Source organism: Embiotoca jacksoni, unplaced genomic scaffold, assembly GCF_022577435.1.
Source record: "Embiotoca jacksoni isolate LCO1_2020_lvr unplaced genomic scaffold, fEmbJac1.0.p SCAF_1, whole genome shotgun sequence".
Lineage (NCBI taxonomy): Eukaryota > Metazoa > Chordata > Actinopteri > Embiotocidae > Embiotoca > Embiotoca jacksoni.
This window is the reverse complement of record NW_027185229.1, coordinates 14,392,146-14,407,363: the sequence shown is the minus strand read 5'-3', so window position 1 is coordinate 14,407,363 and position 15,218 is coordinate 14,392,146. Positions and strand designations below refer to the sequence as shown.

The 15,218-nt window shown below is 40.3% G+C and overlaps 1 protein-coding gene across 2 annotated transcripts; it reads right to left on the bottom strand.

Moving 5' to 3' along the window:
- Window positions 1–1,588: 1,588 nt before the first annotated feature.
- Window positions 1,589–13,808, bottom strand: cldn19 (claudin 19). 2 transcript variants are annotated; one of them, XM_069139018.1, is made up of 5 exons: window positions 13,051–13,808; window positions 7,834–7,998; window positions 7,397–7,481; window positions 5,801–5,947; window positions 1,589–3,121 (listed from the first exon to the last, which is right to left on the bottom strand). In XM_069139018.1, exons 1-5 carry the CDS (start codon window positions 13,271–13,273, stop codon window positions 3,085–3,087), a joined length of 657 nt encoding a protein of 218 aa, XP_068995119.1. In that variant the 5' UTR covers window positions 13,274–13,808; the 3' UTR covers window positions 1,589–3,084. The 2 variants fall into 2 exon arrangements, with proteins under 2 accessions (XP_068995119.1, XP_068995035.1); XM_069138934.1 differs by having other exon boundaries at window positions 1,589–2,585; window positions 13,051–13,807.
- Between the last annotated feature and the right edge of the window lie 1,410 nt (window positions 13,809–15,218).

Here is a 15,218-nt window from a genome sequence, read left to right as displayed (position 1 = left end):
TAGCCTCAGTTCGTCGGGTTCATTATGTGAGTAACCTCTACTCTGCATCACCATTGTTACTTACAGTAAATCCATAAGTAGGTCAGCAAAGATTTATCTCTCATAAGAAGCTGGTAAGAAGTCATATTTTGAGCTGAGCAGTAGAGCACAAAAGACACACTGATTGAGTGTTGGACATATTTATGAAGAAGCTATTATAATATGCAGCTGTTGCTTCTATACATGTAGTTGAAGCAAATGTCCGGGTGCAAAATGTGTTATTTTTGCATGATAGTCTTACATGGTGTGAATGATACACAGTTTGTATAGTCATCGGTAGGAGAGGTGAATCCGTGAACGTCGGGTGTATGTGAGATTTCACGTCCATACTCTGCTCTCGCCACTGCTGTCTTCAGTGTGCATTTTTCGAACCTTGCCTTGTTTTAACTGTACACAAGCTCACGGTCAGTCTGTCCTGCTGCAGCTCTGAAAGTCTCTGAAAGAATGTTGTGTTTGTGAGTCTAGCTGTCATGCTCAGCTTTAGGGGCTCATGTTCTCTGCAGTAATATTAAATCATTCAAACCATCCACATATTTGTAGGATCTTTTCTGTTTTCTCTTTCAGTCGAAATGGACTACTATTATAATAATAAGCTTACCTGCAGAAATTGGATGATTCCACTCCACTGTTCAAAACCAATGTTTGAGCAAATGCAAGAAGTATCCTGGGGAAGTCGGGGTGGTGAATGAGCATGCAAGCCCCTCTGAGTTCCATGCAGGAAACTGGTGTTTGCCTCCAATCACAAAGTACCACAGTTAAGGTTTTCCTTTTTATCAACCACAACACCAATATTTCCCTGTTTATGCTACTTAACCCTAATCTATAGTAACCATTGTTTATTACTGATAACAACAATCTCTCTCTTACCTTACCATACCGTAGTGGCTATGTGCAGATACAGGCAAAGCTGGTAAAAACTTAAATCACTGGCTAGTCATTGTGTCCAATCTGGGGTTTTGCTGAATATTCTGATAGTAATGTCATTGTCTGGTACCTCGTTATCTATGGCTAAACGTTAAAGGGCATATTTCCCTAAAATGATAGCTGTGAAGTTTGTACGACATTTTTAGGAGTTAAAGTCTTCACAGCCACTATTAAGAGAAGAAGTGGTTACAGTGATCGATAATATTCATGTGAATATTGTTTAAGACAGTCGTGGGAAAAAAAATAAAAATAAAATATGAACTTGACCTTTTGGGGATCAGTCTAAAATCAGGTTTTCCATTGGTTTCACCAGCTATGATGTCAAATATAGTTGATGCTCACAAAACCTAACTGTGAACATGGTCATGATTTAACAACTGTTTTCAAGTTCAAACTTTACAAAACAAGTTGTCAGTTGTATCAGTGGTGATCAAGTTAACTTTGTGAGTCCAACTCTAAGAATGTGCCACAGTCCAGTGGAGCAGAAGTGGAATTCCACGTCTGCAATTACTGAACAACAGGGTGCGAAAGAAGTATTTGAGCTGGAAAAGAGGAACGAGTAGGGGGGCGTGGGCAAAAAGTCAGGAAGGGGTGAAATGTTAGGAAACAACTGATGAAACACTGAGACGAATACCATTTTTATTTTTTGTCTCTGTTTACTTTATTCTAAAAGAGACAGACAGGGGTATACTGTCAATGAGATGATACACAACATAGAGGAGGTAAATATTAGAAAAAGGAATGGCATGGTAAATAAATGCAGGCATCAGAGGGGCATATGAACACTCAGCTAACTGGCATTCCTTAGTACAGGAGACAGCACGCAGTACAGTACATCCCTTGGAGTCATTAATACTACGACTCTGTCATTCATACAAAATCATATTGTCACTTAACAAAAACAAAATGAATGTACTTGGTATATCCTCAATCCAGGCTACTTGGAAACAGGCACACAGCTTTCTATAAACAGTGGCATGAGGCATTATGCAGACTACCTATGGTGTGTATTTGTTGTTTCATAAGTAGTACTGTAGAGTAGCTTCACATTCATTATTGGAAATCCAACAATAGATAAAGGCATACAGAACTGCTGGCAGATGAACTGTGGGCACACATCCCTCACATGGGATGGCGGACTATAAAGAATCCATGTAGTTATAAAACATACATGTGCACAAACATGTGTTATAAGGCACTGTAGTAAAACATTATATATGTAGTAAAAAAAAAAAAAAAAAAAAAAAAAAAAAAAAAAAAAAAAGAGAATAGAGTAGGTGGTATATACACCTGGGCATTTAAACATGTTATAGAAAACATACCCTGAATGACTGTCTCTCCCAAAGTCAACAACACAGACAAGACAAGGATATCATCTTTCTCAACCCCCTAAAACAGCTAATTTTTAAAACAATTTGTTAAACTTCCACAAATACTCTAATTTATGTTGTTGCAATATATTCAACAGGTTGCTGTTCATAAATTCTTTCTTGTCTGTTTTGAATTCCTCAGTGAGAGGGTTTTGTCTCTTGACAGAATCTAAACCATGGTAAGGCCAGAAGACTCTCCCAAACTACAAGTACTGCTCCCTTTTCTCTGGTGGGGTAGTTTTAACATTTGGTCTGCAATTCAAAAGGGAAAAAAAGACATGTTTCAGTCAAAGTACAGACACAGCAAACAAAATAAACCCAAAGGACACATTTACAAAAACACCCAGAGGTCATAGGATATAAGTAAAATCATAAATCAGCGCAACAAACCCACAATATGTTTCAACTCATTGTTAACGTTCATCCAATAATGAGACAGAAAGGAGGGAAGGGGGTGTTGGAGATGTAGTAGTAGAGGGTTGACACCTCATTTCTTCAAGAAAAGGTCTGATCACATCTTTTTAAGAGTCCATATTTACAGAAAAGGCTCAGACGTTGGGGGCAAATGGGAGCAGACAGTATATTTTGGTTCCCATTAAAAAATAATAAGGTGCAGATGTAATACGGAGAGAAAGGGGAATCATCTACTACAAGAGGTCCAAATTTGAGGTCAAAGAGATAACAGGAAAAAAAGGAGGGGAAGACAGTGGTTGGACAGTCGGACAGTCCTCGATAAAAAGGCGGGGGCTGATCATTCAGGGAAACTAGTTTCACTCAACAAGTCTGCCCTGAATTAGAGGAGAGAAGAAGACAGTCAGAGATGAACAGACGATAGGCGGGGAAATAAGTGACACATCAAGACCTCTTCAATTCCCATCGTGTTACAAAGCCAGTGGGATGATTGAGTCAATAGCAAATAGTGTTGAAAGGCAAATGAGGAGGATGTGTGCACGATGGTGCTACATGTCAGCAAGGAATCTACAAATGAAAAAGGTTAGGCTAAGATTAGTCCTTAGCCCTGTATCATCTAATCCAGCTAAGATTAGATGATACAATTGAAACTACTCTAAAAATGAAGCTAAAGCGAGGTTAGGTGTAACAGCTCACCTGTCTTTGTCCAAAAGTTGTAAAACACTGCTGACCAGCACCTTTAGAGCTCACTGCTAAAAGTATTCAATCTTGTTTTTTGTTTTTTTTACTGGAGATCTATTTCCCACTGCCTTTCATGCATTTCTGCTTAACATCCTGACTGATAGGCTATGAAGCTAGAGACAGTTAAACTTAGCCTAAGGACCGCAAGCAAAGGGAAAATAGCTCATCAAAAAGGAAAAGAAACATTTTTTTTAAAATGTTGGAACTTCGCATTTTAAAACATACTTGCTAACATATTACATATTGTTTCTCAGCTTGCAAGCTATTCCTTCTGCAGTCTTTATGCTACACTAAGTTAACCTCCTGGCTGGGAGCCTACTTTCATGGAGAGTTGAGAGTGGTATCAGTGTTCTCATCTACAGAAACTTTCAGCTAAAAACTAAAGTTTTGGTTGGAATTCCCCTAAATTCCAAACTAGTCTTTTAAATGTATATTGTCGTATCTTTTGGACATAGCTTTACAAGTAGTTTTTCACACATATTGTTGAGCAGTCCCTCTTCAAAATACAGCTTCTACTGACAAAACAGTGAGGCTTGACATCCCTCTTTATTTAAAGGGCCCACAGAGTTTCCAATAGACCTACAACCTCCTTCCAATCTGAGAATAATAGCACTCAACAAACAAGTGTCTTCCAAGAAGAGAGGCCATATGAGAGGGAAATGGGGTGACTGGGACCTATTCTGAGAAAAGTTAATGGCATTATTATCTGGAACAGTGATGGACCAGCTCTTTTAGAAACACAAATGAGGGCAAAGTGATGCGGGAGCATTAAGGGGGAACTCAAGAGCCAATTTAGTGTGCAGTTAAATTTTACAGGCTGTAATGTGGGGATGGCTGCAGGTAGGTTATCTGTTGTACTTCATCTGCATGGCGCAGTCAGTGGTTTGCAAAACACCTGTTGTCGCTGTATGTGATCAATCAAACAGTGTATTCTGTAGCGAAGTTAAATATGCTTTCTATTCATTTGTAGCCGTGTGTAAAGCATCATGTTAGCTTATTGTCCACTGTAAGATAATACCATATGTCTTATAACTTATGATTCCCAGTAAGATTATTCTTTCAGAAGTCTACGACATAGCTTAGACGTTTGGTTATACAAGAGATAATTAGATAAGGGAGGGTATGAATCTGGAGTGATGATGTCAGTAAATGGAGCGTGACGATATGTGTCGATTAGAAGCTCCACTTTCTCTTAGTGCTGTGCATAATAGCAAAGTGATAATTAACAGCATTCATACTCATTACAAGCTAAACATACACCTTCCACTAGCAATTCACCTCCACTCTGCAGTTCAGATTGTGTCCCCGTGTGCAGCTCTCATCAGGTGACTGTTGTGTAAAACAGTAGCTCCTTTTTTTTTTTCAAAGTAAGACAGTAATAGCACACCATACACATCTGCTTTTTTATTGTAAGTAATTTTGGTTGTTTTAATCGCTCACCAGCTGCATCCATCATTGCTATATCTGCAGAGCTGCCTGTTGATTATAACTGGTTGATTCCAATGTTAATGTTTTTTTGTACATTTGTCTTTAATTTAAAAGCAGAAAATAAATAAATTAAGGATTTAGCAGTTCTTAATTTCATTCCTGGCTGTGTGGAAAAGGCCCTGAAATAAAATGCTTTATAAGCTGCATTCTGGGAACAAACATTTAGAAATAATATGACAGATAAAGTAAAAGCTTATGAGTAAATTCATGTTTTTGAAAATTCTCCTTTTACACAACCTAACTGCACCAGTGGAGTGTGAATACACAAAGTAATGTGGAGACGAAACACAAAAGCAGCTCCAACCAGGAAGCATAGGACATGCTGGTAAAAGTTCAACGATTTTTGCAGTGCTAGCAGCTCCATGCCGACGTTCTCTGTGGGTATCTACTGTGATGCACCTTTTATTTTGCCCTTTAAATCGTCCAAATTTCCTCTGTACAAAGAAGCAAATGCTTTCATTTGTTTACGTTATTTCCCCGCACTAATTTCAACAACATCCAATAATGACAATAAGGCACATAAGAGGTTTCCATTCACAATACAAGTTTAACAATGTATACGTGAACTGGATGACTGACCTGAAATATGTAGGCCACTAAAATACATCCTACTGATTGTGTGTAACACTGTGTGCGATGTGTTTCTGCATGCAAGTCTGTGAGCGCTATATGATTGCATGTGTGTACGCATGATAGTCTTTTTGTTTTGTTTTTTTGTTTTGGCAGGCATAATTAGAGTGGGAAAAAAAAAAAGGGGGGGGTGCGACAAGCGTGTCCTCTGCTCTCTGTTTGGGTGACTGCTGGAAGGGGGTGGGGTTTACACGTACTCCCTGGCTGTGGAAGGCTGTGATTGGCGATAATACTGCTGCCCTCGCATGTTGTCTTTGGAGCAGGAGCAGCACAGCAAGGAGCCGCCCAGAACCGTGAGACTGGCCGCTGCCCAGCCCACAAAGAGGGCTGAGCCGAACTCATACCTGTACAGGAAATAGAAAGGAAAAGGTTTAAAACAGCTATCTCGAACTAGCTGGAGATAAAAAAAAAAAATGTTTTTAAAAAAAAAAACAATAACATGAATATCCTATATTCAAGAAGATCCAAAAGCTACATCATAGCAGAATTTTATTTTTATTTTTTGAGACTGATATTTAAAACAAAGATGAAAGAAAACTTCCTCTGATTGTTCATGAGCAATAATGGGAACTATTAATATTTCCAGCTGTGTTTATTTACTGTTATAATAAACTATTGATAAGCTGGCCGTGTTTATAGGCATAATTTGGAAATTAGTAACAAAATATGCTAATGTCTATCCTCTCACCAGGTAATGTTGGCCATTTAACGAGCCAAAATTTGGAACTGTAAGAAACTAAAGCTGGCCATGTTAAACAGACATTTAACACTTGCTTTCAATTAGTTTTAGCAATTTTGTTAGCTATTATTTGGAACTACCGGCAGTGGTTCTTTGAAGTTAGCTATCTTTATTTTCCATTATTTGGAACTGTTACTTACTAACACAACTTATAACTACAACTTACAACTAACACAAGCTGGTCATATTTATAAATGAGCCACAATTGACAGCTATTTGCAATAATGTTATTTATATTTACTAGTCATGATTTGTAAGTATTTTCAAGTGAAGATGGGGTTTTTTTTCAGCTATATTTAGCACCTGTTAGTATTTAATGGTAGCTATTTTACACGTCATAATTTGAAGGAATTAGAAACTGTATCTAGCCGTAGCCTACTTATCAGCCAAATATTGTTAACTGTTTGCAATTAATCTAAGCTATTGTTATTAGCCATAATTTCAAACTATTAGCAATTGTAGCCAACCATATTTATCAGCTATAATTAGCGTATGGTGGCACTTAATGTGAACAATCTTTGCAGCCATCCTTTTAAACTCTATTGAAACTGGCCATATTTATTGTTGACCTACTTTTTGACCGCAGCATTATAATTAGTGTCCCTTGGCTGTAGTTCAAATCAAAAAGTCAAGAAGCCAGATTCAAGTGGCCCTGGAATTTTTGGGATGAAGTCTGTAGCATAAATGACTGTGACACACAAGCCTCAAAACTGTGTAAGTACAGTTATTATCATTGTGGCTTTTTCAGAATTAGTGTGGCTTTTTCAGAACATAGAAGCACATTCAGTAGAAGGGTAATGAAATGTCACCTTTATCACAAATCCTTCATGTTTGTCCCTTGTTTGGCTACCCAACATCATAGCAAATATACGTATTAATGTTGACATCAAAGCTTGATAACCGTAGTCTGTTAATAGTTAAAGGGCATCGATGCTTTAGTCTAATCTCAAGCAAACAACTACTTAAGGGGAGCTTAGTTCCACTGTGTTGGGTTAATACCTTGGGCGAGGGCACCTCTTAAATAGAAAAGACCTTAGCACACGGAGATCTATACCTGGCATTGGGCGGCGTATTTGGGTTGAAAAACTGATAGGACACCTGAGTGGCATACCAGGACACTGACACCAATGTGCAAAGACCTGTGGAAGGAGAAACCAGTGCATTAGTTCTCAGTATTAAATAACCCTGCAAACATTCACTGCAGCAACAACAACACATTCAACAAATGAATTGGTGGGGATCCGTGTTCAGTTAGTTTTCTCCCCTGAGATTATGGTTTGTCTGAGGTCGGCAGCTAATGCCTCCGAAATGACCACTTCCTGTTTACAGCGGGGACTCTAATTACCCAGAAGACCCCTGGTGAGAGAGTCAGGCTATAAAAATGCCAGACAACTCTCGCTAAATAAACCGACTGTGGTAGATGATGCATGTATTTTTGCGCGTAAAATAAAAACTAAACAAATAATTACAGATGTCAGGTAGAAATCACACCTGCAAGCAGGAAGAGAGCTCCTCCAGTGATAGCGACGCGGATCTTGGTGGCCGGGTTGTTATCCCCAACCTTAGTGCACTTCATGCCCACCACGCTGATGATGAGGGCCATAAAGCCCAACAGTACTGACACCACCATAAGGGCCCGGCATGTCTGGATGTGGACTAGATAAGAAGAGGAAAGGAGGAGGCAGAGGCCGCAGGGAGAGCACAAGATGTTGGATGATACAACAGAAGATGTGAAATAAAGGAGAAGAGAGGGAGAAAAATGGTGAGTAGATGAGAAAACAAACAGCCTTTCAGTCTATCCCTTGTAATGAAACAAAAATATTTTTGACATAAAAGTGATAATTATAAGGGAGTGAAGCTACACATGCCAAGCAGGATTGATGGGAGACCACATGCATTTACGACCGGCAACTCATTAGCGTCAGTTCACCACTGTCCAACTTTCCAGAGCAAAAATTCCAGCTCTTTATTTTCCAGAGGTGACTTTCTTGGCCAAAGTCTGGGAAATGAAACGATCCCCCAAATCTTCTCCACATCATTCCACTGTGATTTCGCCGTCTCAAAAATCGAATGCGCTTGCCCACACAGGCCGCGGCACACACATAACTTAGTGGGAGGAACATATTTACACATTTTTACGCACACACGTATGTACGTATGTGCACAATACCGGCACGCACACGATGACTGTAGGTGGAATAGACACAGATGAAACTCTCTCTCTCTAGCACAGAGCGACTGTAGGAGGTCCTGCTTTACATGTTTCACACAGTGGGATTAGTGTGGCTCTGTCACAAAGCAAGATTGTTTTCCCGGTGCTGTCGCCACAGCAATCAGACATTACTGCTTCAGCCACAGCCGGTCATAGATATGTTAAAGCAATGCTAAGCGCATACTAATACTGTCAAAATACTGATAGAGTGTGTCTTATTTACAACAAGCAAGGGGTTTGTTTGAAATCCTTGCAGCAGTAGAAATTGAGCAAATTCCAATATCCTAAATCTGATGTTTGACAAAGCTGACAAATGTGGTGATTAAAATAAATGAGAAAAGCTTTTCTTACAGGTTTCAAAGTTTAGATTACAGGCATTAGCTTTAAATAACAAAGTGTCAGCTAATAGTGGTGGAAAACCAGAGAAAGTCAAGAAACAAATTACTCTACATCAAAAACACAAACATGACATCTCTGAACAGACAAACAGATCAAGATAGCATAGACAAAACTACTCAATGTTCACCAGCTGCTTTTTGTATGTTTTAGTTTTTTTTCCCCATTTCTCATCTTTTCACAACTACACCGAAAAAAAAATGTTCATAATTAGAATAGAATAGTCTTCATTTGAAATTCCAATTTAAGGTACACTCACTTATTTGTGGAGCTCTCAAATGAACCTCACAGTTTGAAAGCTCCTGAAAAAAAAGATAGTAATTCGATTTTATAAGTTAAAAAATCCACTTTTGCACTCCAGTAGAATTTTTTCAGATCTGTCTGTCTCAGTTTCCAAATATGAGCTCATCAAACTACTGATTCTAATGTCAAGAAAGAGAAATGTGTTGCTTTTCTAGAATAGAGTAGTTTAGAGTAGAGTAAAATAGAGCAGAATAGAATAGAATAGAATAGAATAGAGTAGAATAGAATAGAATAGAATAGAATAGAATAGAATAGAATAGAATAGAATAGAATAGAATAGAATAGACAACAGTTTTGCTTTGAAATCATCTTTTACCCGCATCTTCCAACTACTACTACTGCTACTACTACTACCATCAAACTACTGTTTCAAAAGGTACTTAGCGTAATTTGACACTGGAATAGAGTAGAATAGAATAGTATACAATACAATGGAATAGAATGCAACAGAATACCAAAAAAATATAATGGACAATTGTTTGCTTTTTATGAGAACTTTCAACCACAGTTTTTTTGCTCTTAAGTTGACTTAATTGAAATAGAAATAAGTATAGAAGCTGGTCATATATAATATAGAAAGAGTAAAATGGGACAATAAGATCAAGAAAAAGAGAATCACTTCAAAAAGAGCTGTTGAACAACAGCCTGAGCAGGAGGCCAAAGGTCATCATTTGCCTTTGTGACAGAAATACACACACCATCATTCATGGTGCAGCAGTAAATCAGCATTTCAGAAGCTGATCTGAAGGGAGTTATGATGGGGAAGAGGATGGAACGATCTTTGAAGTCTGATTTATGGCTCCAGAGCTCCTTTTGATGGAGGAGCCGAATGGTCTTTCACAGAGAGAGGTTTCATTTTCTTTGTTGTTGTTTTTTTTGTTTTCCATCCACTCTGGGTATTCCTCTTTTCTTCTGAGGGAATGTGGGGGTTTAGGCTGAATGACACCACTCTGACCACTTTTAGTCAGTGACAAACCACAAGGGCATTTGGGGGCCTTTGGGGTGACGGAGAGGGTAGAAGAAGGGTGGGAGAGTGGTGGGGGTGGGCTGGCTCACCCACTAGGCCCTCTCGTTCCACTGCCAAGGTTGGCAGTGCCAGCCACAAGCTTTCAAAGAGTGTGTGTGCTTGCTGGTGTGTGTGTGGGCACTGTAAGGACCCATTGTGAGGTCACTTGCGGCTGTTTTATACGTAATATCTGTTTGCCCACTCACTGTGCAGGACACACCCCCTGGCCTTTTTCAATCCAATTTCTACTCAAAGTGAAAGCAAAAACTCACTAACATGATGTTTTCTGTTTTATTACCTCACTTTAATCAGATAAAATATTTTTTTCTTACTGATCACGTTGGGATGGGAGGACGTAGCTGCTGCTACTGGTCACTGTGTGGGTCCCTACACATCACACCACTTCATTCGCTCTTTGGGATGGGAGGACATGGTTAACTTCCAACTCACTGTCAATGAGACCGAGCACCTAACCCATCAGTTGATAAGGCTGGTCATTTTCTCTGTTTTTATTGTTGTCTACAATTCCCCAAAAAAGTCTCAAAAATAAACTGATTCTGTGTAACCGAGCCTTCTATTCTATTCTATTCTATTCTATTCTATTCTATTCTATTCTATTCTATTCTATTCCTATAGCTGCCCAAAATCCATCAAAACACATCAGTTATAACAATCACATAATTTTGCCTCAGTGCCACGTTCACCATCCTGCAGCTGTCAATATTCAGGAGGGCACCAAGACTGTATCCATTCACAGCTAAAATGTAATGTTTAGTAATGTTTGTACTTTAAAAAAAAAAAAAAATTGTCCATGAGGGCAAGGAGAGAAACACAGGCACAGTAATACATTGTTGATTTTGGTAACATTTTTTTAACTGGAACAAATACACAGCAGCGGACACAGATGATTTGGCTCCTGCACAGCAAAAGGGTAATTCAGCAAGCAAAATTACCCTTTTACATGGATGTTAAGTTTTCTACACGAGACACCATACACCGTACCTCTTACAGTGAGTAATACGGTAATTATTCAGTGTTACAGAGGGTCAAAAGCAGGTCTACGTGTCTTTAACTTTGTGCGCGGATGTTCCTGGGTGCAAAGAGCTGTCCTTTCAGCACCACCAAACCACATTCTCCTCTTCTCACAAATAAAAGTCAATCTTCTCAGCCATCTATTATCCTGTCTCTCATCTTCCTCTTGAACAAATGCTCAGTAAACCTGCAACTCTTTCCATCACGTTTGCTTGGCCGCATCAGCAAAGCACAGCACAGTCTGGTGAACAATTACACCCACCATCACATGCTGCTCCTGCTGCGAACGTATCCAGGGGAGAAGAGCTCCTTCCCGAACTTTAACTGCTGGATTAAACCAACACCGGAGAAGCGTTTAATCAAGATCCAGACATGCAGCGTCTTCCCTGAACCGGGCACATGATTGGATCTGCTGCGTATCATAATCTGTCTGGGGAGACACCTGAATAAACCTGTGATTAATCAAGAATGCTTGGTCACGCCTCAGAGCAACAAGCAGTTAGAGTTTTTTTCTGTATTTTTTTGTCTTTGGTCTGAATCTGTACTCACAGAGTGTGTTAATGGACAAATGGAACAATGTGCGCGTGTGGGGAAGACAGAACGCATTCTGGGAATATCTCTGGTCTTTGGCTCAACACTGGCCTTTTCTTCTCCTAACAGCCCCTATTCATGCGCAAGGACAATACGCCGTTCTCATTGCTGCAATCAACCAAAGGAGATGGGAGATCAGCTCAGGCGCCCCGTCGCACAGATCGCCACTGAAAATGTGTTGATATAATGACTCACCAAGACACCAAAATGTTTGCAAAGTGCCTCATTTGTTGCTCCAAGGGAAGTGTGCCACAGACAGAATCACAATCACAGAGAAAAAACAGGCAGAACTCAAAACTGTTTCGTGAAAATGTCTTCGACCCCAACCCTCTCCCACCCCCTGTACTTTCTCATTAGAATCTCTAATAGGACGATTTACACAGACAGTAGATGGATGGATTCATATAATCTTTGTCCAATTAATTATGAGTCACTAGTTCCTGCTTACACATTGGAGATGACAGGAGGCTTATATTCTGAGCTAATTTATGTCTGAACCCTACATTCCTCACGCCCTCTCGGTCCTCGCACATAACTTGTCATGGTGTTTTGTAGTTTTAATAAATTAATTGAACTTCATTAAAGATGTGAACAGCAGATTTACAGCTGGTGAACTGAATGCATCTCACATAGCTTTTAGTTCTTGGGGAAGTGTTTTCCTTCTGTTTTTGCTGCTGATTAATGGCAAAAATGTGGGCAAATGAATGGGCCAACTACAATAACTGTTGTGATCTGTAATACAATAAAATAGATATTTGTTGGGGAAATTATGGAGGAAAAACAGAGCAGAGCAGAAGGTTAGTTAACATTGACAAAGAACTGCCTCATCAAAAAGACAAAACGAAAACAGTCAGGGAAGAAAGCATTTGAAGGACAAAGAGTGATTAAAAGAATTAGAGAAACCTTTCTTTGTGGTGTATTAAGAGCAGATTAACAGCTTAGTTAAATTTTAATTGTACTTTTTCATCATCTGCCAAATTACCCAGTGATTTGTATGTTGGTTTATGAGCATGAAATTTAATCCCTTATAAAGAAGTTGTACCAAACAGAATGAAATAAATGTCATTTACAAAGTCTAGAAAAGGAGCATAATTGAGGAGAGAAAGTACAAGCCACTGCGAGTTAGAGCATCGGGGTTTGTCAAGCTAAATTCAAACATTGTACTCACTGTCCAGCGAGAGCATGGAGTCAAAGATCTTGCACTGCACCTGTCCCGTGCTCTGCGAGGCGCAGCTCATCCATAGCCCCTCGTACAGACCCACAGCTGTGATGATGGCATCGCCGGCATACGAAGACTGCTTCCACTGGGGTAAGGCGGTGGTGGAGATGATGCCAATCCAGCCGCCCAACGCCAGAAAGTAACCCAACAACTGGAGACCTGAGTTGGCCATCCTTTTCTAACTCTGTCCCTCTTTTTTTCTACCTGGCCTGGCTCTTTATCTGCCTGCTTGCCTTGCGACAACTTTTTACTGGGCGAGTCTGGTGCGTCGCCCTTTCTTTGAGCAGTCCTTGTGGGCACACCTGGAACTTTTTTCACTTTTCTCTTCACTATCTGGTCCCTCTGAGCATCTCCTTCTGCCTCTCTGCTTTAACTAACATTTGTAGAACTCTCCTCTTTGTCCTTGTCTCTAACTCCTTTCTTTCTTTTTCTCGCCACCTCTTGGTCAGCTGGGATGGTGAATTGATGTCTCCTCCTCGGGGCTGTCCTGTCTGATTCTTTGGTCCCTCTAGGAATTGATCAAAGTGGAAGAAAGAGTTTCTGGTGGTCAGCAGATCAGTTCATCAAGCATCGTCGCTGGGATGCCTCACTCTCTGCATGGCTTCTTCTTCCAGTTCTCTCTCTCCGTCTGCTGCTCACTTCCTTTGCCCCCACTACAATCTTTCCATCTGCTCCAGGCTCAAGTGGCTCAATGAGGGGTAGCATAAAAAAAAGTAAAAAGGGAAAAAAGAACACAACAGGCTGACCATGAAGGGACGGGGAAAAGGACTGGCCTGTGATTGGACTCCACTGTGTTGTAGGAACGCCTACTGGGAGGGAAGAGGGTTGGGCTGACTGACGTACTGTTTCAAAGAGAGGGAAAGGAAAAGCAAAAGATGTAGCTCAGGATGGAAAACACCATAGCTAAAGTCAGAAAGTAGCGCTTTGTGCAAATTCATCCAACCCAACTGAGGACGTTCAGTCAAACAGGTCAAACAAAATGTCAATACTCTGCTTTATCAGGTATTAGGTACATTGATCCTTTAAAGGTTTGCCACCCCCAGCTGAAGGTGTGGAGGAGGTGGTGGCAAAGTGCAACAAACCCACGTAAATCAGCATCTAAACAATGCCCCGGCTGAAAAGGACATGTCACATCCAGACAGGCTCTTTGGAAATTATGGGCTGCCGAGGCAAGCCTCCCCCATCCCCATGGCAACCCCGACAAATGAAGAGAGAGCGAGGGAGAGTTCACCCAACTGTACATCCTTACGAGCTGTAAACGCAGACACACTCCGGCCTTTTGTGTCTGTGGAGAACGCAGAAACCTGTTTTCCCACAGCTGCATGCCCGGTCAGCTCTTCTTCAACTCAGCTCATTAAATCTTCAATTCACTGAAGATAAACTCAATAATTCGATTCTGCCAATTACACTGTCGACACACTCACTCTCAGAGGCATGGCCATTTTCTCACATCTGTAAGAGACATGTCTCACCCTCACCCTGCACACACACACTGACTCACTCTCATCACACACACACACACACACACACACACACACACACATACACATACAGTCTACACAAAAAGCATGTTCTCTCCAATATTCTCAAAGCTGTACAGAACAAATAGTACATTAGTAATTGTTCCAATTTAATGAACATCCAGTTCTCTGCTGCTTTGTTTTTACCAACTTTATATTTTTCTGTTTTTGGCTCTTTTCAATCCTGCCAATTTAACCTTGAACTTGAACTTGAACAACCAGTTCATTTAAAAAAAACACCCGAACATGTGAACATGCAAGTGACCTCATTGACTCACAGCACCAAGCATATATTTGAAAACCCTTCACTGCGTAGACATATTCACACTCATATTTGTATAGAAAGAACCATACATGAAGGTCCAACCATGGTTCAAACCATCCCCTGGTTTATTATCCTTCAGGCCGCTCTCTCATCCTCACCATTCTTATGGTTTGGATATTGACCATGACGTGGTAGTCTATGTTAAGGTTTGCACAGGCTTGACATATGGGGAGGGTGGGGAGTTGTCTTCAGAGCACAGAGGTCAGCTGAGTCTGAGAGGAGAGAGGAGATGAAAGAACAGCAAAACAAGTGCTCTGGTCAATGTGTAGTGG